Source organism: Astatotilapia calliptera, chromosome 18 (genome assembly GCF_900246225.1).
Source record: "Astatotilapia calliptera chromosome 18, fAstCal1.2, whole genome shotgun sequence".
NCBI classification, from domain to species: domain Eukaryota; kingdom Metazoa; phylum Chordata; class Actinopteri; order Cichliformes; family Cichlidae; genus Astatotilapia; species Astatotilapia calliptera.
The window spans coordinates 5,995,597-6,020,392 of NC_039319.1; the positions used below are offsets into that span (position 1 = coordinate 5,995,597).

Consider the following 24,796-nt stretch of genomic DNA (forward strand, 5'->3'; position numbering starts at 1 on the left):
AAGACACCACTTGGCAAAAACTGACTGTCTGATTTTTTTTTTAATTACTTTTTTTTTTTTTTAATCACATTATTGATAATTTTCTGCTCTCTTGGTGTAATAGGGATATATTTTCCTCCTTCCTCAAGCCTGCTAATTCAGAACAGCAGATGCTCCTCCTCCTATTTTCTTCCTCCTGTTACCCCATACATTTCCACTTGTATTATTCTGCAACACTTACACTTGCCAGCTTGAAGGCTGTGTGAGAAAATGTTTCTGCAGGCCCTTATTTATTTCTTCCTTTATAGGTTTCTTTCTTTTTGTCTCTCTTTACTCTCCATCTCCCTCCCTGCTGTTTTTCTTTCCTTTATCCCTCTATCCTGCCTTTATCTGCACAGTATCAGCCCCTCTGACGGCCTGTTATGTAATAGTCAGGTGATGGGCTGGCCCGTTGAAAGGCCTTAAAGCCCGACTGTCCTAACAGACACTGCCTCTGCTCCTGCTTGTAACTGTTGGAGTCTGTCTCATCTGCAAATGATTGTTAAAGATAACAGATGTTTGTCACATCTATTCTGTCAATTTGTAATCAGTATGTCCTTTTTATTACCTCAACTCCAAACCTGTGTTATATTAACAAAAAAGGACACGCCAGTCCTTTGAAAGGCCTGAACCTGAAGCAATTTTTAACCGTTTCTTGGAAAACAGAACTAAGCGCCAAACAGCTACCATAACACACATCTGCAATTTGAGTAATTTAAAGTAAAACTGAGGGAGAAATCAGAGAGTTGACCATGTTAGACCAACAAGGGTTTTGTAAGCAGTGTTTTGTAGGTCTAGCCACATGAGGTGACCATATGGTGTAACTTTCCCTGCCAAGAAGTGTTTAATTTAAATGCCTTTCCACCTGTCTATACTTTGCTTCTTTTCGGTCTTACCCAATTCTTTCAAGATGACAAAAATATTCTTTAAACAACTTGGCTGTCGTCATTATGACTGCTACTGAATGCCTTTGACTCAAACACCATAAATGTTCATGTAAGAACAGTGAATGCCTACATGAATTAGCTGTTTCTAACTGAAGTAATTATTGACACCTACTGTATTCCCACTGGGCCTCCCACATTGCCTGCGGGCACTTTACAATAGCACATTGTGTTCGGGAGTCACGAGCGCACTCCCTCATTATACAAAATGCAGTGTGTGTACATCTTCAGCGCATTAACTTTTGCCTATAAATAATGAAGTGAAGTTCATCAAGGAGTGAGACGAGCACTCTTCACCGTCAGTTTTTAAGGATTTAGTGTCCACGGTGTTCAGCTGCACTTGTGCTGCTTCAATCTGGCGCATCGAGGTTATGTCTTTGTTTATTGAGATTTACTGTAAACACTTTGGATACGTTTGAAATCATGAACACATAAATGTCCAAAGGACTCTATAGTTTTCAGGCTTGTACTCTTGCTGTGAGAATTTAAATATTATGACAGGCAGCTCCAGTAACTGATCTACCTTTGTATTGCTTAAACAAGTCCGTGGTTATTATACTGTTGTACCTTTATATTTGATAGTTGCTGTTTATGCCAAAACATGTAACTTGTGTTTTATTTTATGGTGATTTTAAATGAAGTTAAGCCTTCAAGCCACAGTTCTCCAGGCAGGCAGCTCCATCTGCACCACTACATGCACTCATAACGTGTCTCACATTCCTCGTGTCATATGGAGAGCATACTCGGTCTAAATTCTCATCCCAGTCTTCTTCAATTCCTCAATAACCCCAGCATCCACCTGTACACTCCAGAGGGCTATATGTACGCATTATTTACCAATTTTATATGTAACAATAAGCACGCTAAACACCAAACTCTAACTACAATCTGCACGGGTTTGCTTTTCTGCCTCCAGGTGCTGATATCTGCTGAAGATGAGTAGTGGGAGGGGGGACACCCCAGAGCCCCCCAGAGGGGGAGACTCTCTGAAGAGGAAGGACTGTCAGTCAGACCTCCTGGGGCCCAGGTAAAACCTTTATCCACCACACAGCCTCATGATACACTGTAATACATAAATGACAATAACAATTAATCAGAACTAAAGCCTTATTACTTCCTTATAGAACACTTGATTATTAATTATATAGCTCCTCATTTTGGTTGGTTAGATTTTTGACACATTATTAAATAAATAAGTAAGTAGTTATAAATGGCATGATAGTTTATGGCTCATTAAGAAGAAAAGGGAGTGATTAATGTGGGTCACTATAGAAAAATGCTGCTGCAGCATCTTTGTATACCACAAGTTGACTGAATGAACTGTTGTTTGATGGTACGCTGCAGACTATAATGAGGACACACTGATGTTGCGTCGGAGGTTAAGAACTTAATTTTACTAAGTGTCTCTTTGTCTCCGAAAAGAGAAGTAGTCAGTATGGAGAGCACGCGAGTAACTCTCGGATATGTAGAAACGTTTTTGGAAACTCAGTGTAAGATTACTGCACGGTGCAGCAAAGTCCTCGGCTGTTATATCACAGCTATATTATCATACAGCGCAGCACCGTTGCAGTTATTGTGGTTTTGACTTCATTAATTTCTTTCAATGATGTCGTCATTTCCCTCCTTATCCTCCAGCCCTAAGAGGAGCACTGAGAGGAGAAACCGGGAGCAGGAGAACAAGTACATCGAGGAACTGGCAGAGCTGATCTTTGCCAACATCAACGACATGGACGACCTTAACGTCAAGCCGGACAAATGTGCCATCCTCAAGGAGACGGTGAAGCAGATCAGGCAGATCAAGGAGCAGGGTGAGGATATGCTCTTGTGTAATAATAATAACTAAATGTTAATAAATGTGCTTTGGCACTTGTGCTTGGAAAACCAAAGACACCCAGATGTTTTTGATTTGCCAGCGTTCAGGGTGTTTGTCCGTAAAACTTCTCAAATGTACATTTACAAATAAGAGGAAAAGGCAGGGGATCCCCCAACGTAATTACAAACAACAGTCAAATAGTCAAAACTAACTGCTGGTGGAGCTGGGGGAAAGTCTGGCCATTACCAAAGCCATTAGAATCTATCCTCCTGTGACAGTTCCATTCAGTGGTTGTCAAGATGGCAGTGCCACTGTCAGATAGACAGTTTATCCCTAAAGCCAGCCTGCTAGCATTTATAATTAATGACTGAAGGCAAGAAAAGCCGATAGCTAGCTGAGTCATGATGAACAGCTCATTAACAAGGGCAAGCAAAGCCACACACTCGTTTTTTGACTTGTCAGCATTTCCGTTTTTATCTTTTTGGTCGTTAACCAGTTTTACAATTACAGAAATTTACAAAAAGTCACAATATCTCCAAAGTAAGTACAACACTACAATCGATGGAGAATTTCTAGCAAAAGATGTTCCTGTTGTGAAGAAAAGTACCAAATCACAGTTAACCTCAAAGTTAACTCGCACACGTGCTGAATAGTTTCATCTGCCTTAATTACGACTCCAGTTTATACACATTAAAAAAAACGAACTCCTAACATCCCCAAAAAAACTCCCTGACTTGGTAGGAGTTACTTTAGAGACTACTGATAGAAGCCCTGAAGAAGAATATGATGAGGACAGTTATGAAAAAGACCATGTTAGCAGAAATTGTATTATACAAGTGTAATAATAAATGTTTTAAGAATAACAACTACTCCTTTTGGTGAAAACCAGTGCCTGGAAGTGCCTAAGAGAGAATCTGTTCAGCAATCTATTTTAATGAGTCCAGATAAGTTGAGAAAATTTCACCTTCTAACGAAAGCAGGAAGTTCAAGGAAGATCAAACTCTCAGATGACAGTTTCATAATCAAAGAGAGTCTATTCATGTTTTCACAGTCACAAACATGGAACAATTGCCTGAGGAAAGCGTTGACATTGGAAGTGAAGAAGCATAAATAATATTAAGTCTGTAACAACTTAAGTGCTGCAAGCACATAAACTGAACATGTAATTATTGAAATGGCTTTCTGCTCTTCTTACGTGTTTAACTGTACAAAAGGAAACCACACTAATGACAACTGTCAGCACAAAACTGTCTTTTAGCATAACTTTAACACCTAAGTCTTGAAAAACAAAAACTCTGGCTCCGTCCTGCATGTAAGTCCCCATCTTCTAGGACCTGCAGTAGACTCGACAGACCGATGCGGAGAGAGGAAATGTGAGTGTAAACACAGACTCAATAATGACAATGTGTGTGTGTGATGATGGTGAGACAGACAGACAGAGGCAGGGCTGTTATGTAACACTGACCAACATGATGTGAGTCTTCAGAGGAAAGCGGGCAGACCTGCCTTCATCACAGTCTCACGATTTCCTCAGCTCCTGCACGTCTTCCCTTTAGCCCTCTTCCTTTATCTCCCAACTTTTCTCACCACATCTCAGTCTTCACCCGTTGCTTTTTTAAAACACGAGTCCCCCTTTTTACAGTGTCATTTCACTTTAACGCCACATTTTTCATCATCACTTCTTCCCTCATTTCTTCATCCTACCAGGTTCTTTCTTTTCCTTTGCTTTCCTTTCCTTTCCTTTCCTTTTTAATTCTTTTATGTCCTTATCTCCTTTTTTACCCTTCCTCAGTCTACTTTAATTCCTTTCAGTCATTTTCTTCATGTTTTTCTTCTCTTCTTTTCTCCCTTTTGTTTATTCACTCTTTCAACCTTGATGTAATTTTATCCTTCCTTATCCTCGTCTTTCTCCTCTTTTCTTTCCCTCCCGAGCTTGCTTTACCCACTCTTTTTCCTCATCCTTTTATCTTCTTTTTCATGTGTTTGTCCTTTCATTTCTGTTCTTTTTTATCCTTTTTTCTTCCTTGTATTTTCTTCTTTCTTCTTTGTTTGTCTTGTTTTATACACTCTTTTATTCTTCTGTTATTTTCTATATTTTCCTTTCCTCTTTCTGTTAACCTGTTGTATCTTTCATGTCTCCTACACAGCCTCTGTCTTATCTCTGTACTTCCATTTGTCTCTCTTGCTCATATCTTTATCTCTTATCTTTGCTGGCTTCATCACTCATTTTCTCATGGCCCCTCTTCTCTTTTAGTTCCTGTGGTCAGCCACTTGGTGTCCATGTGTCATGGCGCAGTTTGCATTTGAAAACAACAGCTGAATAAGCACACACACGCACACACACATACAAACAGATAATACACACAGCTGCCTGGTCAACTTCAGAGAGCCACTATTGTCTGCATCTTTTTGACCTGCTGAGGTCGATTTCACACAAAAGTTATGAATTCAGACAAAAAAACATGTCACATGTCACCTGATGGAAAGCTCACAGAAACAAACAGGTGAGAAAATAGCATTGTACGTACCCATTCATGATAGTCAGGCGACAAGGTGTGTGTTTATGCTCTTTGGCTCACAGCTCATATTTACACTTACTGCAGGGTAAAATTCTAGATGATGAGTATTTGTGTAGTGAGCGTGCACTACCATATGAGTGTGCCGTGTCCTTGGTTCTCACTCAAATGCAAAAACACCAGTGATAAAAAAAAAAAACAACGCTCTGCTTAAGGCTCCACAAAGGGGATTTCACTAACCAGCGGGTGACATCCATCTCTATGTTTAGTAATGACTTACTGTAAGCAATCAGTTGTGTTGGCACTTAATTTCCTGTCTGTTACTCAATTAACCAGTTAATTATTTCAAATCTCAGCTTCCTAAGCTAAATAAGCCAGTGCAGAGGATGGGTTTGTTTTAAAGAGTGTTAACTAGCAATGAAAAGGGTGTAATCATCATCCGTTGTCCAACAAGATATTTGGAAATTCTGCATTTAATACATGGCTCTCCATAAAGAAAACTGTTCTTTTCTATTCTGACACATTTTTGCAGCCTGCTTTGTTTAATGTAAAACGTATATAACCATATATTAGACATTTTATATTCATTTAGAAAAATGGAATCTCACCCACTTGATGGGAGATGGATTTTTTCCCCACCCTGCTTTGTTTAGCTGAAGTTGTCTCATTATTCAAACTGCTGCTTAAGGTGTTGGCTTGAATAAAGCTGTTTAGATCTAATGAGCTGTGCGTTCGTCAATACTGCATACTGCATTATGTATAGTACACAGCTGTTAATATGCAAGTTTGACTGCTAGTATTGAGTGTTTTTGCTGTGATGTTTAGCTTGAAAGTTATTTTGATTATGTAAGCTTAATTTATAGGCAGTGGTATGCAGAATAACTCTTTTGCTTCTTCGTGCAAATTGGGGCTTTGGGGTCCAAACCTGAGTGCATAAATTGATCGTGTCAACTGGAGTGTAACATATTTATTGATTTTAAAAACATGCTGAGTATTATTGTAATACCCTCCAACGTGCACTGCAGAGCCACCCCAGGCTCTCTGTGACAGGGTTTAAGGCTGATGACTCTGTACAGCTCCGGTCCCACAACAGGAATGTCAGCTATGTGGTCTAATGGGGCCATGGGAGGCTTAACAGTCCAGTGGTACAACCAGGGAGGAGAGTGGAGACTGGCCTCTAGTATGGCTACGAAAGTGTAAAATGTAGAAGGCATTAGAGTAGTGATACCTGCTGCCCGTGACATCCCCACCACTGAAACCTACACAGGATCGTGCTGCTGGAAGATTGGTTTAGAGTTTATATAAGCACAAGGTTAGAGTAAGGACTAGCCAAAGAATGTAATGTGTGAAAGGTCTTGGTGTACATAAAAAAACAGTCTCTGAGTGGGTGTGTGTTTGCCTGAAGGCTTCATCATCACAAAAACAATACTGTCAGTGTTTTCTGTGAAAATAAAATACCCACTAAGAGGGAGAGCTACAGTGAAAGCTTCGGTCTGACAAGATAGTTTTCCAAGAAAATGAGCATATTTCTCTGATACACATACAGTGAGCTGGTTCATTGGAAACAAGCTTTCCTTTTGATGCTGCTGACATGCTCCATCATCAATGAGTCATGCCTTCATTAAATAACTTCAAATGTTTCGTGCAGTTTTTTTCTTGATCTGTTCCCTGTTGGATGGTAAAGGAATGTAGGCTATTTTTATTATTGTTATTACCTTATCAATACTTTTAATATTGATTAGGTGTGTCACAGTAAGTGTATACTGAAGATAACTATGATTTTCTACGGATTTTTTGCCCACAGTAACATCGAGGAGTGCAAATCTCAAGTCGTTACAGCCTTGCGTTGAAACCATTGAACAAGAAGATCTTTCTTGACTCGGAGATGAAATTTTGTCATGTCTGTTACAGAAAAGGCTCCGGTGGCCGATGCAGAGGAGGTGCAGCAAGCAGACGTCTCGTCCACAGGCCAAGGTGTTATTGATAAAGACACTCTTGGGCCCATGATGCTGGAGGTGGGTTCAACCAACAGTTTGTGGCTACAATACATGTGTTGGGGGAAAAAATGACAGTCATATCAGTAATAATCAAAACAAGCTACAGTATTTGTAGGCACGATGGTAAAACCAAAAAGGATTACTGCTTTTGCTGCTGCTGCCAAAACTGAGGACAAGTGAATAGTTTCAATTCACTAATCTAGTGCTTCATAAATTTATGTACTGTGACAATGATTATGAGAGCTTCTCACTGGTTTCTGATGCTATCGTCACAGCAGTTGAAATAGGGCAAAAATGCAAATGCTAAAAAAGGAGATCTGACCTCATTATGGCTGCAAATATTTCATGTATGTTGACAATTTAGAGCATCTTCCTGCAGCGACACAGAGTGATAAGAGTTTCTGTGACAAACTCTAATGCAGTCATCCAACCTACTTGAGTGTGAGTGTGTGTATGCACGGGTATGTGGCAACGTATAACATGGGACCCGGTGAGGTATAAATACCTTTGTGAAAAGCCAGATTAGAAAAGGAGGGGCGGAGCCTGACCACACATACACACAGGCTATATATAGCGTTCACCAGCAGCAACGCGCACCGAGGTGTCGGCCTGGAGTCTGTAAGATAAACAGAATTCAAGCAACATCTTTTTTCCATTATATTCTATTCTGCACCGGTGTCAGGATACCTTTGTGTAAACATGGGTGTGCTAAAGGAAAAAAATCACAGTCTGTGCATTAAGGTGGAAAATGAAAGAAAAAATACACAGAAAATCACACGGCGGTCACTGGGATGTGCTGCGGTGCCTCGAATCATGCTCGGTATTTGAGAATATTAGCATTTATTTGTAGTAGATATCCATCTAAACTTTAACTGAGTAACGTGAGTCTCTCCCAATTTGTCTTCTTCCCATTTTCCCTTTCTTCCCCTTCATGTTTTCTGTTGGCTCTCTATTCTCTCTCTTTCATCCTGTCTTCACATCCACCTTCAGGCCCTGGACGGCTTCTTCTTTGTTGTCAACATGGAAGGCAACATAGTGTTTGTGTCGGAGAATGTCAGCCAGTATTTGCGCTACCAGCAGGAGGAGCTGATGAACACCAGCGTCTACAGCGTGCTGCATGTTGGAGATCACACCGAGTTCATCAAGAACCTCCTGCCCAAGAGCCTGGGTGAGAAAGTTATTGACTTTGGCAGCACTGAGAGAATCTTCACTTTCTTTTTATCTTACAACTCGGCCATGTTGATAGAAAGCAGAAAAAGTGATTGGTTTAGATCATTTTTCATGTTTTGTAATGGGTTGTGGCTAGTAGCTTACTGTTGGGAGCATTTACTGTTTTGTGAAATGAGCTTTTCTTGTAGCTTTTTTATCTTATATCAAATTTGTTTGATGCTGCAGTGTTTATGTTGGAAATTTAACATGCTCACGATGTCTCCTCTTTGTTTTGGCATCTCTCCCTGTCTCGCAGTCAATCATCGCGATTCGTCCAACAGGAACAGCCACACCTTTAACTGTCGCATGTTGATCAACCCTCATGCTGACGGTGAAGCCCGGCTGACCTCGGATCAGCAGGAGGCGGCGCAGCAGAAGTATGAGACCATGCAGTGTTTTGCTGTCTCTGAACCCAAGTCAATCAGAGAAGAGGGGGAAGGTATTGTCTCTCCTTATGCCAGTATACTTGTGTTTTTTGTCACTCTTTTCTGTCCTTTTATTTTTCTTCTTTTATTTTCTCAGATTCACCCGCTCATTTTCCATCTTCACTCTGTCATGCCTTTATTCCTCGCTTCCTATTTGCAGTCCCCGTCTTTATGTCTTCTTCTGTCTCTGCTGATTTGGTCCCGTTTTTTGTTATTTCTCACCATGTAGTAGAGTGACTTTGGCCCTTTCACTTGTGTGCACTTCTTTTACACTGTCATTTCCTTTTTTTTTTTCTCCACCACCCAGTCTGTGTCTTGACTTTCTGTCACTTTCCTATCACTCTTACCATCCTGGGTCTCCCAGTCTCTTGTGTCCTGTCCTCCTTCCATCATCACTTCTCTCTATTTTCCCTCCCATCCACTGGAAGAGACTAATTAGTGTGTGGCACTTTGTCATCTTCCCATCTAATCTAATCACACACACATGCACATTAGGGAAAAGAATCTGTCTGCCAATCTAATTTTAGATGTCTGACAACCAGATATTGTGCCAGTGTCTCCCACGTCAAGAGGAGGATATCTGGTGGACGGAGTGAAGGCTGCAGGTTGAGATTTAGGTTGATGTGTAGATTGACTCTGACTGAGACTAGTGCTGACATCAATGTCGGGGGTGAGGTCACAGTTGTCCTGTTTGATTTCAGTGCTGAGGTGAAGCTGTGGGTGTGTTTGATGTTAAGGTTGTGGAACAGACAGGGTTAACAAAACTGCTGAGAGTAAAGCTGAAGCTGCTTTAGTATTCGATCTAGGCTGGTAGAATGATGTGGGTAGGAGGTATGATGCCCCAGCCGAGGGGATGAAGATACACCTGGGAGTCACACTATTACATACACCTGTACAGTTTAACACATTCCAGTTTTTAGATGTTTATAACATTCAGTTTTTCACACATTCACCGACGCTGTATTGACTACATTATATTTTGCGGTGCTTCACTATCGAAGGTTACTAAAGCTATAAGAGCCTTTCATTCGCAGTCCCTGTTGCATTAGAAGCAGGACTTATTCTATAATGTAACCTGTTTATTTTTCAATTTTGCAGATTTCCAGTCATGTCTCATCTGTGTGGCAAGAAGAGCCCCTGTCAAAGAGAGACCTGTGATGCCCACGTATGAGAGCTTCACCACACGCCAGGATCTTCAAGGTACATCCGCAGGGCTAGGTCCTGGGTTAATATGCTGTATGATCTGTGGTAGCTTGCCAGCATAAAATACAATAAGAATATGTTGTTAGTATCTGAAACAGCTTCAAGTCAGCCTGGAAATGATGCTACTGTCCTACTCAAAGACATGGCTTTCACCATTGCTGTGCTGGTGTGGAATCTGACCACCACCAAAAATTTTGATAGCTTCTAAAAGCAAATTTTAGGTAGCAAATGATGAAATAATTTCTATTGGAAGAAAATAAGAGCAGACAGAATATTTTGGCTGCATCTGTCAAATCCACAGATGTTGCGGTTCCATCTTTGGGTCTATATGTATTTTGATGCATATTCTAAAACATGACTAGTAATCTGCAAATATCAATGTCATATTTTACCGATTCAGGTAAGATCACGTCACTGGATACTAGTCAGCTGCGGGCATCCATGAAGCCAGGCTGGGAGGACCTGGTTCGACGGTGCATTCAGAGGTTCCACCTGCAGAATGAAGGGGAAATGTCCTTCGCCAAAAAGCACCATCAAGAGGGTAAAACAGTTTTCTTCACATTCATCCATCTGCTTCCTTCCACTTATACAGCTCCAGGTTGTAAGTGGGGATAAGCAACGGAAAATGGTCTTCATAGTTCATAAATTAGTCATTTTAAGCAAGGACATGTTCATTTTACTTAATAGAAAGTTTGAGTTGTCTGTGTTTAAATCTTAGGAAATAACATTTTCTGCCAAAGGTACATTTTATTATCATAAATATCCAACAATGATAACTATTGGTCTATTTGTACTTATCCAATTTTGGGTTGCAGTGGTGCTTTAAACTGCCAGCAGGATTAGTCACAGGACTAAACATACAGATAGACAACCATTAACACTCACACCTACAATTTGGAATCGCCAAATAGCCTGACCCATGCACGTCTTCAGACACACAAATAACAACACAAAAAGGCCCCAGTCTGGATTTGAACCCAGGACTTTTTTTGGTAATTCTACTAACCACTGCACCGCCACTCCACAACAGCTACGCTTTTCTGTATTTTTTTTGTTACCTCTGCTACCAGAAATTATTTCCCTCTACCAGTTATACTCAGTATTTATCATTCATATAATGATGAAACCTGATTTTTTTTTTTGTTGGTTCCCTTCCAGTGTTGAGAAACAGCCATGCGCTCAGCCCTCTTTACCGATTCTCCCTGGCTGACGGCACCATCGTCTCAGCGCACACTAAGAGCAAACTGGTCCGATCTTCAGCAACAAATGAACCACAGCTATACATGTCCCTCCATGTCCTGCAGAGGTACCACTCACTCTTTCTTTTCCTTTGTGTTCACTACACGAGACCCAGTGCCCTTTATGTTTCATTAAATTATTTTTGTTTGCTGAAAAGAAGATATGTTGCATTTTTCACACAAAAGATTTTGAGTTTCTTGCCATGAAATATTTCTTTTAGATTTAAGACAATCAATGTAAGGTTTAGCGCTAAGGTTTATCTTGTTCTAATTCCAACAAAAAAACATTGACAAGTTGTAGTAAATGTGTAACTACAACCAATTGTAAAAATATATGGTCAGAACAAGTGACAATTATGTCACACACATAAGACTAGTCATTTGAACAACATAAGTTGTTCAAATGACTACTTAAAAGCCTAATTTACAGCAGAAATATACTTGATTGGTACATCTGGTACATAAATTACTTTTGGTCTCTATAGCTAATTTCCTTTTTCATAACAAATATAGGAGCATGACCATTTAAAAAATAAATCACCTGTTTAAATTGTAGGTTTAAAATTTGTATCATTAACCATGTGGCTCCATCTCCGCAAATTAAATCTCTGAACCAGACCTCTTGTTTGACCTGCTCTGTTTGTGCCTGTGCATTGTGCACACCACTCAAATGCTGCAGAGACAAAGGACTCTGCCCTGAAAAGCTCATCTTCCCCAGCTTAAGTACTCCCAGGCCTGATTGCTGAGTGCTACTCACTGGCTCCGCAGAGAGATAGGCGTTACCTAAGACAGAGAAGAGAGCAACACAGTATACTCACACAGCAAACAACAATGGGCCTGCTGGGGCCTCAAAAGTGCCCTTCAAAGGATTTTAAAGCAGTTAGCTTGGCTCTCTGCTGGTTTAAAGATTAAAAAGTCCTGTCCAAGTATGTCATTTCTTCTTTTGGTGAGTGGAATTCTTGTATTTCATTAATGTGTTACTTAACATCTGTATCTGTGCTGCACAGATAACACCAGCAACCAGACTTGCTGATATTCCACCTTTTTGTCCAAAAAGGTCTGATGGTGGCACCCAAAATGCTAAAATCAAGAATGGGAGAGTCTTTCCAGATTAAGCTTCATATCTGTCCTCCAGTCATAGAAAACCTTTAGATTTGAGGAGTTAATCAGAATCAGAATCAGAATACTTTATTGATCCCTGGGGGAAATTATTTTTTGTTACAGTGCTCCATTTTAAACCAACATTAAGACAAGACAGACAATACACTAACTAAGAATAGTACAATATATACATATATATACATACATACATACATAAGTCACTCATAAATAAATAGTTGGAAAAGAAACATGTGTAGTTGTAGCAGCAAACAGTGTGTTAAGTGGATGCGTTGTACAGGGAGATGGCCACAGGCAGGAATGATTTCCTGTGTCGTTCAGTGGTGCTTTTCGGTAATCTCAGTCTCTCACTGAACGTGCTCCTGTGACTGACCAGCATGTCATGGAGTGGGTGGGAGGTGTTATCCAACAGTCATAAGTCATATGATTTCTTGTTTATGAATCTTCTGATCACCCTTGCAACTGCCACTTAACTCCATCCAAGTGCCAAGTTTCTCTCTTCCTTATTCAAACCAAATTCTTTCCCCAAATTGCCTTCATCCATTCAGAAAAAGCGACATACTTATTTTAGTTAAAGAAAAAGATGTACTTTTGTGTTTTTTTACATTCCCTAACAATTTTGGCCATTTTCTTCCTCATTTGGTTCTGTAGTTTGCATTGTAAACAGAGAGTCTCTTATACAGAGTTGTCATCGTATGTTAAAGCCAAAAGTCACACAAGAACTACCAGCCAGTCCAGTCCACAGTGCCCTCATTCCTCCTTCCCTCCACAGGGAAGGATTGCGACTCTACCAACATCCAAGTGCTGATATGAATGCTCAAAGTCTGGGTTTGGACAGTGGTCAGAAAACAATGCCAGGACTGTTACCCAGAGTGTTTGTGGATCAATGGCGAGAACTTGCCCTTTTTACTTCCACAAGTTTCACATTGAAAATTATTGCACTAGAATTCAGCACAATGAGAGCTTTGTGTGTTTGGTGGAGCTGAAGCTGATTGATGTTTGAAAGTCTCCCTCTGTTACAGTTACTCCCTCTGTCCCTTGTTACTATGATGTTTTCTCACTTGTGTATACTCGCAGACCTGCTCTGGTTGTTTTACTTTATGGTGTACTCTACTTAATCCTTACATGTGACATCGTTATCACTTATTCCAGAATGTTTTGGACTTTGGACTAAAAGACTGATGCCTCAGTCTGTAGGCTCTGAAACTCAGAATCAAAGTTCGTTGCCTTTCTGTTTATACCATCACCACTGACAAATCTAACTGGATAAGATGTGATTGAATGGGCATCTTTGAAGATACAATAATATAATTTTTTTTCATCTGCAAAAGCTGTATTTGAGTGTGATTCAAGAAAAAGCATATCAACTCTACTACGTCTTCACCAGGCAAATGTTTAACATGAAAAAGGGCAAGGTGCAGGATACTAAGGCACCAACACACCGACTTCCTTTTCAGCCATTCGAGAAAACAGTTCTCCCCAAGATGACACTCCAAAAAGAAAAATACATGCAGCAGGAAGGAAGGGGTCTATATTTGAATGCAAACACATTGTGCAAAATTCAAAAGACACTGGTCACTAGAAAGTGTTGGTCAGTGGAATCTCCCAGGGATGATGGATTGCACACAATAACCGTAGGTGGTATAATAGAATTTTATTTGGACGTTTATATCATTATAATAGAGCCTGCTTCACGTTAAATCTTTATTTTCATCTCTTTTATGTATAACTGTGTGACATGTGGCTTGTAGGTTTTATCCCTTATGTTTTGTCAAGCTTTATCAGCTCAGCATACACACTGAGTCTGCATATCTACATACTGACAGCACATAACTGAATAGGTCTCATTCTTGACTGTCTTATTTTTCATCCAGGGAAAATGGCAGCATGACTGCAGACACATCTGCCAGTCAGGCTATGGCCAAACCAATGACCCCAACCAGTATGAGTGTGTCTTCTCCTTCCCCTGACGCCAGTGTCACCAGCAACACACACTACGCTGCCACAGCCTCTGGCAACCTTGGACGTGGTTATGGAGCTATGTCAGGGCGAGCGCCTACGCCTCAGGGAAATAGCCATGCACAAAAGCTGGGCAGCCCTTTAGCCTTGGGAAGCCCCAGTATCACCTCAGGGGCCCAAGGTGCCATGTTGTCTCCTCGTCATCGCCAGAGCCCCAGCATGCCAGCTAGCAGCAGCAGCTGTAGTAGTCCGCATCTCCCCCAGCACCCCCCTGGCTCTTTCTCTCCTGCAGCCAGCCTCCGATCGCCAGCCCCTGTGTGCAGCAGCACAGGAACCAACCAAGGGTTTAACTCTCTTAGCGCACTGCAGGCTCTCAGCCAGGGCCACAGGATTTCCCAGGGACTCAGTGAAGGACAGCACCCAGAGTCCCCTGACAGAAAACCAGTCGGCCTTCAGAGCCCTCTTCACAGCTCCAACCCCGGTAGCCAAAAAGCCAAGAACAATATAAGCTTAGAGGTTGACCTATTTGGAACTTTTCAGGAGCAAGACCTTTTGACATCCCAGAACCAGGAAGGTGATCAGGGGGAGGGAAGAGATGGTGACCGGGAGAGTCTGGGTGACCTTAGTGATGCGCCAAACCAACTTCTGAACACCAAAGGCCATACCAAGCTGCTCCAGCTGCTCACCACCAAGTTGGAGCCCTCTGATCCCTGCTCACCAACGGGTGCTTTCGGAGATGACCAGATCTGTAAGGACCAGCTTGGTGGTGTAGGTGGGGTGGGACATAACAACCACTCCACCTCTTTAAAGGAGAAACATAAAATTCTTCACAGGTTGCTGCAAAACAGCACCTCGCCCGTGGAGTTGGCCAAACTAACAGCTGAAGCAACCGGAAAAGATCCCATTGGTCCAGAGTCGGCCTCCGGGGACAGCATGACCGCTCTAGGTGAACTCTCCACAAAACAGGAGCCAGGGAGCCCCAAAAAGAAGGACAATGCATTGCTTCGCTATCTCCTGGACAGGGATGATAACAGCATCCTGGATAAAGCCATCAAGATAGAACCTGGTGAAGGACTGAAGCTCTCCAGCGTTAAGACTGAGAAACCAGAAACAGGCTTTAACATGGAGCCACAGGTCAGTAATTTATCAGGCAGATTTATTAACTACTGGTTTGGTAGCGTCAGCTTGTTTTTTGTTTGCCCTGTGTGCTCGGTTCAGTTCCGTTTAGTTTTTAAATGCTTTTTTTTTAGGTTTCAGGTGGTGAAGCTCAATTATTTCCATGTATTTTCAGTTCCTTTGTTACATAAAATAGCCTTAAATATTACAGCTTTCACGTTTCAGTAGTAGTTGTCGTAGCTTCCTGCTACAATATGATGTCTTTACTACATGTAACATCAAAGTCATCAGCTGTTTCTCATTTACAACGAGCACATTGCTGATTAATTCTTGCTCCCTCCAAACTTAGTCAATTTAAAAATACTAAGAAAACAGCACTTTTAAGTCATAGTCATTGTTACAAATGCTACACAATCAGAGGCCTCAGTATTAGGAGTTTTTACTAACTACACAGGGAGCCCTGAATCCCTCAAAATAAGCACTGAGATGCATCATTGTCTAAGCAACACATAATGCTACATCTGTTTTAATAGATGATTCAATTTCTTGGGAAAACTGTATTGTTAACAAATCTTTGTAATTGCTTAAGGTTCACATGAACACCTAAAAGTAAGAAATGTGGTCGGTGATGCTCGTTTGTTCTGTGAGATCCGTGTTGAGTTCCTCTTTAGACAGCCAATGGCACACTGCCCCCCACGCTCCCAGAAACACAAGATGCCCTGGCAAAGAAAGCAGAGGAGTACTGTTTAAAGGCTTAGGCATATGTGTGAGTCAGTGTGTGTGAGCGAAGAACAAGGGAAACCAATACTGTATGGGAATGAGATTTCAAAAACACTGCACAGGTCTCCTGTGTGGTGTCTGTGTGTGTGTGTGTGTGTGTGTGTGTGTGTGCAGAGTTGCAGTTTCGCTGGGAAAGTTTACTTACTGTGTTTGAGGCATATCTTGCAGGAACAGCAGAGGAGTTGTGTTGCTATGGATCAGCACACATGTAGGTGTGTTTGCGTGCATTTGTATAAGTGTGCACGGCTGCATGTGTGGTGTGCCTGAATGTTTAAAAATATCCATATGTGTGCACATCACAGCATCCTAGAAGAATAAACCATGATGTCTGCCACCAGTTAATAGAAAACTTTATAGATTTGTTAGATTTGGAGGGTTGAATTTTTTTTTAAAATAATGTTAAATCCCATGAACATTTTTTAAACATTTATTCCAGGAACCAAATGGGCATCATCAGAATAAATATTACATATGAAAACTTTATCTCAGTGGATGAACATCTGTCAGTGGACCTTGAAACAATGGTCAAAGTCTATCCATCTCTGGTGAGCATGTGTCACTAGACCTGAACTGAACCTGACAGTTTGTTTAAACATGCTTTAACAATTCTGTGGCTCATCACTTAGACTGTATTGAAAAGATGGACACAGTGATGTCACCCACAAATTTGGGGACTCCATTTTTAAGCCTCGAGATGAGCCTCATTGTCACTGTAATCTGTTTTTAAACTACATGTTATGAGCAGATGGTGGAACTAACTGAAAAAAATTAAGAATACTGTACACCTTAGCAATCACAAAATAGCCACGCCCTAAATCTTACACTACGTGTTGTGTATTTTGCCATACATTTGATGATAACTGACTAAGTTAACTTGCTCCACTGAGTATTTAGAAATAGCTGTTGACACCACAATGGCTGACCTCATTAAGGAAATGTTTGTTTTTGTTAACAGGACTTGTCCTCTTCTGGCTATTAGAATGACTCCAGGTTTAACTGGCACTGGAGAAGCACATCCTCCTTTTATAGACACACTTTATGACTTATCAGGGATATGTAAACTGACCAACCATAAATCCTCTGACATATGATATTGATATGGAGTTTGGTTATTATATTGACACTTGTTCAGGGGTGTGATGTGCCAGGAAGAAAGTGAGCAGTTGGTTTTTGAATTTATCAAGTGTAAAGATCTGAGAGACTACAGAGAAATCCTCCTCACAGTTCACCTCCTGTTTCCTTATGCCTATTGGATCCAGGTTAATTAGATGTATGCTAAAATAAACTATAACTTCAGTAGATTTTTCATATTAGATGTATAAGACTAGAGAATCTCCAAAACAGCTCATACGGTGGGGTGTTGCCGACGTGTGGTGATTAACAGCTACCAAAACTTGTCCAATGAAGTACAGCTAGTGAGTCAGGAGCTGGGTCTGTTGACCAATGGAAATTAAGGCTTGATCTCATGGCAGACCTACTGTAACACCGACTGCTTAAAGTTTAGGCTAATAGCAGACACCCGCAATTTTTAGCATCAACATGTAATCATTTGCCCACATTAATATTATGTATGTGGTTTCCTTCAAGTGGTTAAAAATTGCTAAACCCAAACACATCATTGGTTTCAGTGTCGTAACCCTCTATCCTGCTGTTATTGGTTAGTTAGTAAATCTGTATTCAGTTCAGATTGTTGCTTATTGACAAGGCAGGTGCATTTATGGTAAAAGTAAGCTACAGGAAGTGGCCAATGGAAAATGACTGAAGTTCAGTCTTTCGGAGAATAGAAGCACACCTATTAGTAGTACTATATTACATATGAGCACCATGCTGACAGCTAGCAAGACCATGAGTTATAAAGCAGGGTCCTATTACAATGTTATGAACAGCTGAACTTCTGAAATAATAAAAATAAATATATTTTTTCATTTACACATTTTTTTCTTTTTTACTAGTGTTTCCTTTGGTGTGTGGCCATTCTGTTTTCACCTTTCACTCTGTATCTGTGTGTGTGTTCTCTTGGCGTTAAACAGAGCTGTGATTGGGACTTACTGTACATCACACATGACCTCATTAGCACCAGCAGTTTATTTTTAGCTCCTCCTCTCTTCATCAACCAAATGGCCAGAGGCAACCGTATAGTGACATACGTTGTTTGAATTATGAACTAGTTTTAGTGGCATGCCAGGATTACCACAGCATATGGAAAAAAGACATGAAACCACATGATGTTACATCTACTTTCGAACCCTATTTCTGCACGTTGTCACATGAAAGCATGCATTTTTTTCATTATTCAGTTCCCTAAATGTCAACAGCCCTTCACTGAAAATAATGTTACAACGTATGTTTGGATGTAATGCAGCAATGTGGCACACTGGTGCTACTGTCATGTGATGTAAAATGTGTTTTATGTCATTTTATCCTATAAATAATCTATTTATTAATCCTGTTTTTTCCCTGTGGCTGGTCTCAGACCAATGAGCTCGAGGACCTGTTGGATAACCTGCAAAGTGGTGGCCAGGAGCAGCAGCCGCTGTTCCCCAGTCAACCACCGACCAGGGGTGCTGATCCCTCGTCATCCTCTTCCTCTTCTGTGCCACCTGCCTCCTCTGTCGACAAACAGACCATCATCTCTGACATTCTGCAGATGAAAGACAGCGGCAGCCCGCCCACCCAGCACAGACCCTTCCCTCCCATCGTCCCCGCAAGTACGTCTGCAACACAGTGTTTGTGTTTGACTGAATTACACCATTCCAACATCTTGAACTTGCTAAATATTGAGAAAATCTTCAGATTGTCTCTAAATATGTACAGTACTGTATGGGGAATAAAAAATACTGTTTTTCCTCCTAGCAGGCTTTAATGGTCCCAGGCCCAGCCATCCAGTTCAAGGTGGTCCTCCAATAAGGAGCATGTCTCTTGACAGCAGCATGGGCCCCTCCCCTCACACCAACAGGCCTTTCCCTCCTCAGCACAGGAACAGTAACCCATACCACTTAATGCAACAGCAGCAGCAACAAGGCATGATGGGACCCCACGCGGGCATGGCTAACCAAGCTGCAATGACTAACACAGGTGAGGCAGAACAAGATATAACTTTGAGGTGTATTTCTGGCTATATAGCAAATATGTATGTCAAATACATATATACACATATATACAAATACATATATAATACTAAATAACCTTTGAATGAATCTTTTCCCCATTACAGGAATGCGTGGCTCCATGCAGCAAGGTTGGAGTCCCCAGAGGCCCATGGGGGGCTCTGCAGGCCCAGTAATGGGCCAGGGAGTTGGACCTGGTCGTATGGTTCCCAACATGAATGCTGCACTCCCTGCAAGAGGCAGTGTTCCATCTGGATCCAGAGCCATGGTTAATATGCAGATGATGAGCAACGGTAAGAGAAAATGGGCAAATAACAGAAACTCTTCTCTCCTTGAATTCTACGCTGTTTCTGATATTCTGTGTATTTTTCCCCTGCAGAGTTGGACATGGCAACGCCTCCTTACCCTCAGCAGCAGGCTCCACCTAATCAGACTGCTCCTTGGCCAGACCGAATGATGATGGATCATTATGGAAATCCAAGCAGGTATGGCATAAGAGAAGAGTCATCATAAGCAGAAAATGAAGCACTGAATCTAGTTTGATAATAATGCCAACTTACCTTCCAGGCCACCATACAGTGTCCCCCAGGAGGATGGCATGGGGTGTTGCGGCACAGGGTCTGAGGGCCAGCCAGATGAAGGCACTCTACTGAACCAGTTGTGTTCGGTGCTAAAGGACTACGAGGGTCTAGAGGAGATTGACAAAATGCTGGGAATCCCCACATTGGCAGGACAGGTGAGCTCCTTTAAGCCACTCTATGCTAAACATATAACCTGTTTTGGAGTTTTGGTAAATAACATGTGAAGCACTTTTCACCACTCTACAGGGTCATCTGCCAGACCAGGACCAGTACCTGGGCTCCTCGGACCCAGCAGCTGGCATGAAGCCTCCTCTCTACAGTCAACACTATGCAGGTCAGGCAAGTTATGGTGGCATGCCTCCTGATGGTGGTTATCACGGCCAATCTATGGGAAGCCACATGGGGGCTCAGAGAATGCCGCACACATGTTATCCCCCAATGATGAGAATGCCTGGAGGTGCAGGGCCGAGGCAGGCTGGCATACGACCAGGGGGGCCTAATCCTATGATGCCCCCACAGCCCAATAACCTGAGGCTTCAGCTGCAGCACAGACTCCAGGCTCAGCTGGTAGGTGGCGCCAAATATTTGAATTTCACTCTTTTATTTTTTCCAGATTTCCAGACGTTTTACTGTACACAATATAACATTGATGTTGCAATACTGTATTACAGTGTTGGTTGTGCTCAATGCTTGATGACAGAGCAGTTACAGGTTGTGTAGGCGTTACTTGTAGCTAATAGTGCTTAACAAAAAGCTGAACATGGCATTAGTTTTGGCAGGTGGGCAGAGTGCAGCTGGCAGTGCTGATCCTTTCTTGGAAAGCACATCCTTCTTAGGGTGTCCTTTCTAAGCTGTGTCATCCTGCATACAGTTTCTTCTGCCTCTGCAAACCACTTTGCAACCCAGCTTCATCCTTTTCATGCTATTTCTGACATAGTCAATATTATGCCTGTTCTCACTGGTGCTTGCTCAGTTCTGGGGAGGGGGTTATTGCTGCTGTTCTTGCCTTAGTCTTGCCTTGCCATCCCATGTCAAAGTGCAGCGAGGTCCCAGAACAGAGCCATACTACTAAAGATAAAGTACTGCAGATGAAATATCAATCCAGTTTTTCTGACAGAAATGGATATAAGGACAATTATAATTAGTTACTCAGCATGAAGATTAGATTAAATTCAAAGATGTGACCTGGCTAATGTAACAAGTTCCTCCATTTGGTTCTTTTTTCTTTCTGATTCTCTTTGTTGCTTAAAAAAGCCAGCAATTATTGCTGCATGCAACTGGTGGTTGGAGCAAATAAAAATTTCAAGTAAAGTTTGTCTTGTAAAGCAACGCTTTTATGGAAATTCAGTACAGTGATTGTGATTGACCGTTGTTGTTGTTGACCCCAGCAGTCACCGGGTTTAAAAGGACATCAGTTGCTTTGCAGACAGTCAGTTACATATATTTATAGTCATGTCCATCCCTTAATGTCACCTAAGTACGATCACAGAAACAAATCTTTTCCTTTCTGTAACTACAAACTGTTTCATATGATTCAGTCATGAATCCTGGCAAACCAGGCATTGATGTTTCATTCAAGCATGAAACCTCATTACCATTTTGAAAAAGAAAAATCTGATTACAAAAGATGCCTCTGAGCCAACAGTGTTCACTGAGTTTGAACTGCAGCAGCTAGAAAAGCACAAATGTTTTCCAGCTTTCTGGCTTAATCAGCATTTTTTTGTTGCTTAGACAGTTGACAGCTGAAACGGCAAAATATGCACAGACAAATTCATACACATACCTTATACTATTAGCTGGTAACACGTTAGGATTTCTCTTTGAAAAGCTGTTGTTGTCTAATTTCTCTATGTGAAACACTTTTATTTTTTTTATTGTGTTTGTATTACTACATAAATGTTGAGCTTATCTAGATTTTCAGTTTTTGTTTTGTCTTAAATTTTGTCTACGCCAACAAAGACACAGCTGGTGTTTTGGTCCAGGCTGCCACCTGGTGGAGAGTCAAGGCAAAACGCTTTGTCCCTTAAACGTCACTGAAATTAGCAGCAATTAGCAGTTTGTTCAGATGTGTGGCACGACTTTTACACTTCCCGCTTTACATTTATTGTGCCAGCAGAGAAACAGTGAAGTTTATTTATAGAAGAAAACTTTTTTTCAAAACCCATCTGAATCAAAAATGTGATTTTAATTCTTTTTTTTTTTCTTTAAATGGGTTGCAGGTGAATGCAAAACTGCAAAACTCTTACAAACACCCAGATCAGTGCTTCAGTACTTGTGCACATCAGTTAATCATATGCATTGAATGTATTTTAAGGCATTTATTAAGGGCAAAATTGCAATATCATATTTTTTTTAATTCCGGGCTGCTCTGCCTTCTCTCTAGAACCGACAGCCAATGGTGAACCAGATGGGTGGAGTCTCCAACATGAATCTACCTCTACGGTCTAATGTACCAAACCAGGTCGGTTTGCCTGCACGAACACTTTATTCTCTTGTAAACACATGCTAAATATTATCAGCACAAATCATTTCCCCTTTTTGCTCCTTGCCTAAATGTGCATCTCCTCCTGCAGGGAACCCTCAACTCTGAGATGATGGCCCAGCGGCAGCGCGAGTACCTCACCAACCACCTACGCCAACGCCAACAACAGCAGCAGCAGCACATGCAGCAGCAGCGTGCCATGATGATGCGCACTCAGGGCATCAACATGCCACCCAATATGCCCACTGGGGGCGCTGCTCCTACGCCAATGCCCATGGGTGGTACCAACCCACGGCTCCCGCAGGGCAACCCGCAGCAGTTCCCCTACTCGGCCTCCAGCTACGGTACAGGCCTGCCCTCTCCTCCTCATCCAAGCTCCTCCAGCCCCTTCTCCTCCCCTCACTCCCCCAGCCATCATCTGGCTAGTCAGGGCATGATGGGAAATGTGGGAGGGCAATACAGAGGTGTAATGAGTCCGCCATCACACCACAGTCCCTTCCACTTCAGCAGTGCAGGTATATGATGAGAGCACAGCAACAGCATCTCAGTGGTCTGTGTGTGCTTCATGGAAGATGTGCTATAGTTCTTTTTACTTTTTTTTGTGGTGGCGGTCTTTTTTTTCTTTTTTCATGACTGGGTGTTGGTGGAGGCTGCATGATTAGTTTTTTCCTTCTGCTGTCTTTTTTTTCTGTGCTAATCAACACAGAAGCAAAATTATTTTCTTATTATTACTTAAAAGAACAAGGAAGTCGATTTTTTTTTCTGTGATTGTTTTATTGTAACTGTCGTAAACCAATCACAAGGGGTGGGGTGGCTTGTAAAAGTTCTGTCAGTGCTGTCAGAACTGAAGTAAATGAATTTCATTTAACAAAAAAGATCTTCTGAAGTGAGGACAATACGACATGAGTATTTTGTGTGAATTTAATTTATTAACAATCTAGCTGTTGGTGAGTTTGGGCCTTTTTTCTTTCCATTTCTGGTTGGTCTTTCAGTTATAGGGCTCTCTCATTGGTGAATCAAAGATTTTGATGATTTTTCAGATACTGTAAAAAACTTTTCTCTGAGTCTCAGAGGAAAGGTCATTCTCATTTGTCTCAAATTCACTTTATCCTTTTGGTAAGATCTTCATATAATGTTGGGGTCTAACTAGTCCAGATTACCACCATCTGAAAATTATTATAAAGTCTTAGTTTTTACTTGTGTTATTGTAACTGTCTATGACACTCTGACGTGCAGGAATGAGCCAGCAGCAGCAGCAGCAACACCAGGATCCAGTGTCCTGTTTTCCATGCGGGGCCACCACGCCGCAGAGCCCCTTGCTGTCCCCCAGAATGGGGCAGGGTCAGAGCCCTATGTTGCAGCAAAACCAAGGTCCACCCCAAACCCAACACCAGGGTCCGAACCAGGGAGGACCTCCCAGCTACCAGCCTAGTGCCGACCTCAACGGATGGTCTCAGCCTGCCAACATCACCAGCAGCAACAGGTATTATGTGCAAATGCTTTTGAAATGTTGTGTTTATTTACAGCTGAGTATTTCTGTTATTGGCTTTTACAAGAGTAGATTTGCATATTCACAGTAGTAATCCTTATTTGGGGGCTTGTTTTGGCCTTCTGTTGTCCAAAACTAGCAGTATTAGCGCCTTTGTAATGTTAGTCCAGCTTACTTCTGATTGGCTGTCCTGAGGAAACCGAAGGCTTGAACAGCTGATGAGATGGTTTCTGTCCTCAAAGTCAGAGCTGTGTGTTCCTAAATATTATTATAATTGTTATTGTTTCCAAATTAGGGATATCCACACTAATTGCTGACATATAGAACAAAGAGTAGCTATTATAAAGATGCACACATGGCAGAGAATAAGGAAAAGCATAATAGGTCTCAGTCATTTTAGTTTATTTTTCTTTTTTTTTAGAATTCTTTTTATCCTTTTTGACTCAGCTTGTCTTCTTTCAGTGTCTACCCCCAACAGTCTCAGTCTCACTACTCCACACAACCCGGTGGAGGAATGTACAGTGGCAACAACAACATGAACCTTGCCATGGGCAATAATAGCATGAACCCAATGTCTGGACAGATGAGCTCCATGGCCTCTATGAATACAGAACAGGTGCTTCATACAAGCTTACATTGTCACACCTAATTCTTTTTATGTTGTTTTGTCACACATGCAGAAGCTGTAATTGTGGTTGTTCACTATGAATTTGCAGGGCAATGAAAGCAGCCTTATCCTGGAACAGATAACAGGGATTGACATGCTGACTCAAGAGGGTGAATCCAGTTCTGTAAGTAAT

The 24,796-nt window shown here is 41.6% G+C and overlaps 1 protein-coding gene across 4 annotated transcripts in view; it reads left to right on the top strand.

The window, feature by feature from the left end:
• LOC113009960 (nuclear receptor coactivator 2-like) overlaps window positions 1-24,796 on the top strand; it is a 54,995-nt gene that overhangs the window by 24,717 nt on the left and 5,482 nt on the right. For 2 of the 4 annotated variants that reach the window (XM_026148667.1, XM_026148668.1), the window contains 20 exons: window positions 1,879-1,989; window positions 2,598-2,770; window positions 7,203-7,306; window positions 8,279-8,456; window positions 8,754-8,936; window positions 10,021-10,122; window positions 10,526-10,666; window positions 11,284-11,431; window positions 14,357-15,575; window positions 18,811-19,045; window positions 19,191-19,412; window positions 19,552-19,737; window positions 19,824-19,929; window positions 20,012-20,180; window positions 20,272-20,592; window positions 22,409-22,486; window positions 22,599-23,022; window positions 23,744-23,990; window positions 24,459-24,612; window positions 24,713-24,787. In XM_026148667.1, the coding sequence (XP_026004452.1) occupies window positions 1,898-1,989; window positions 2,598-2,770; window positions 7,203-7,306; window positions 8,279-8,456; window positions 8,754-8,936; window positions 10,021-10,122; window positions 10,526-10,666; window positions 11,284-11,431; window positions 14,357-15,575; window positions 18,811-19,045; window positions 19,191-19,412; window positions 19,552-19,737; window positions 19,824-19,929; window positions 20,012-20,180; window positions 20,272-20,592; window positions 22,409-22,486; window positions 22,599-23,022; window positions 23,744-23,990; window positions 24,459-24,612; window positions 24,713-24,787 (4,557 nt within the window). In that variant the 5' untranslated portion in view covers window positions 1,879-1,897. The remainder of the gene's footprint in view (window positions 1-1,878; window positions 1,990-2,597; window positions 2,771-7,202; window positions 7,307-8,278; window positions 8,457-8,753; window positions 8,937-10,020; window positions 10,123-10,525; window positions 10,667-11,283; window positions 11,432-14,356; window positions 15,576-18,810; window positions 19,046-19,190; window positions 19,413-19,551; window positions 19,738-19,823; window positions 19,930-20,011; window positions 20,181-20,271; window positions 20,593-22,408; window positions 22,487-22,598; window positions 23,023-23,743; window positions 23,991-24,458; window positions 24,613-24,712; window positions 24,788-24,796) is intronic. The other 2 variants (XM_026148670.1, XM_026148671.1) reach the window with 2 other exon arrangements.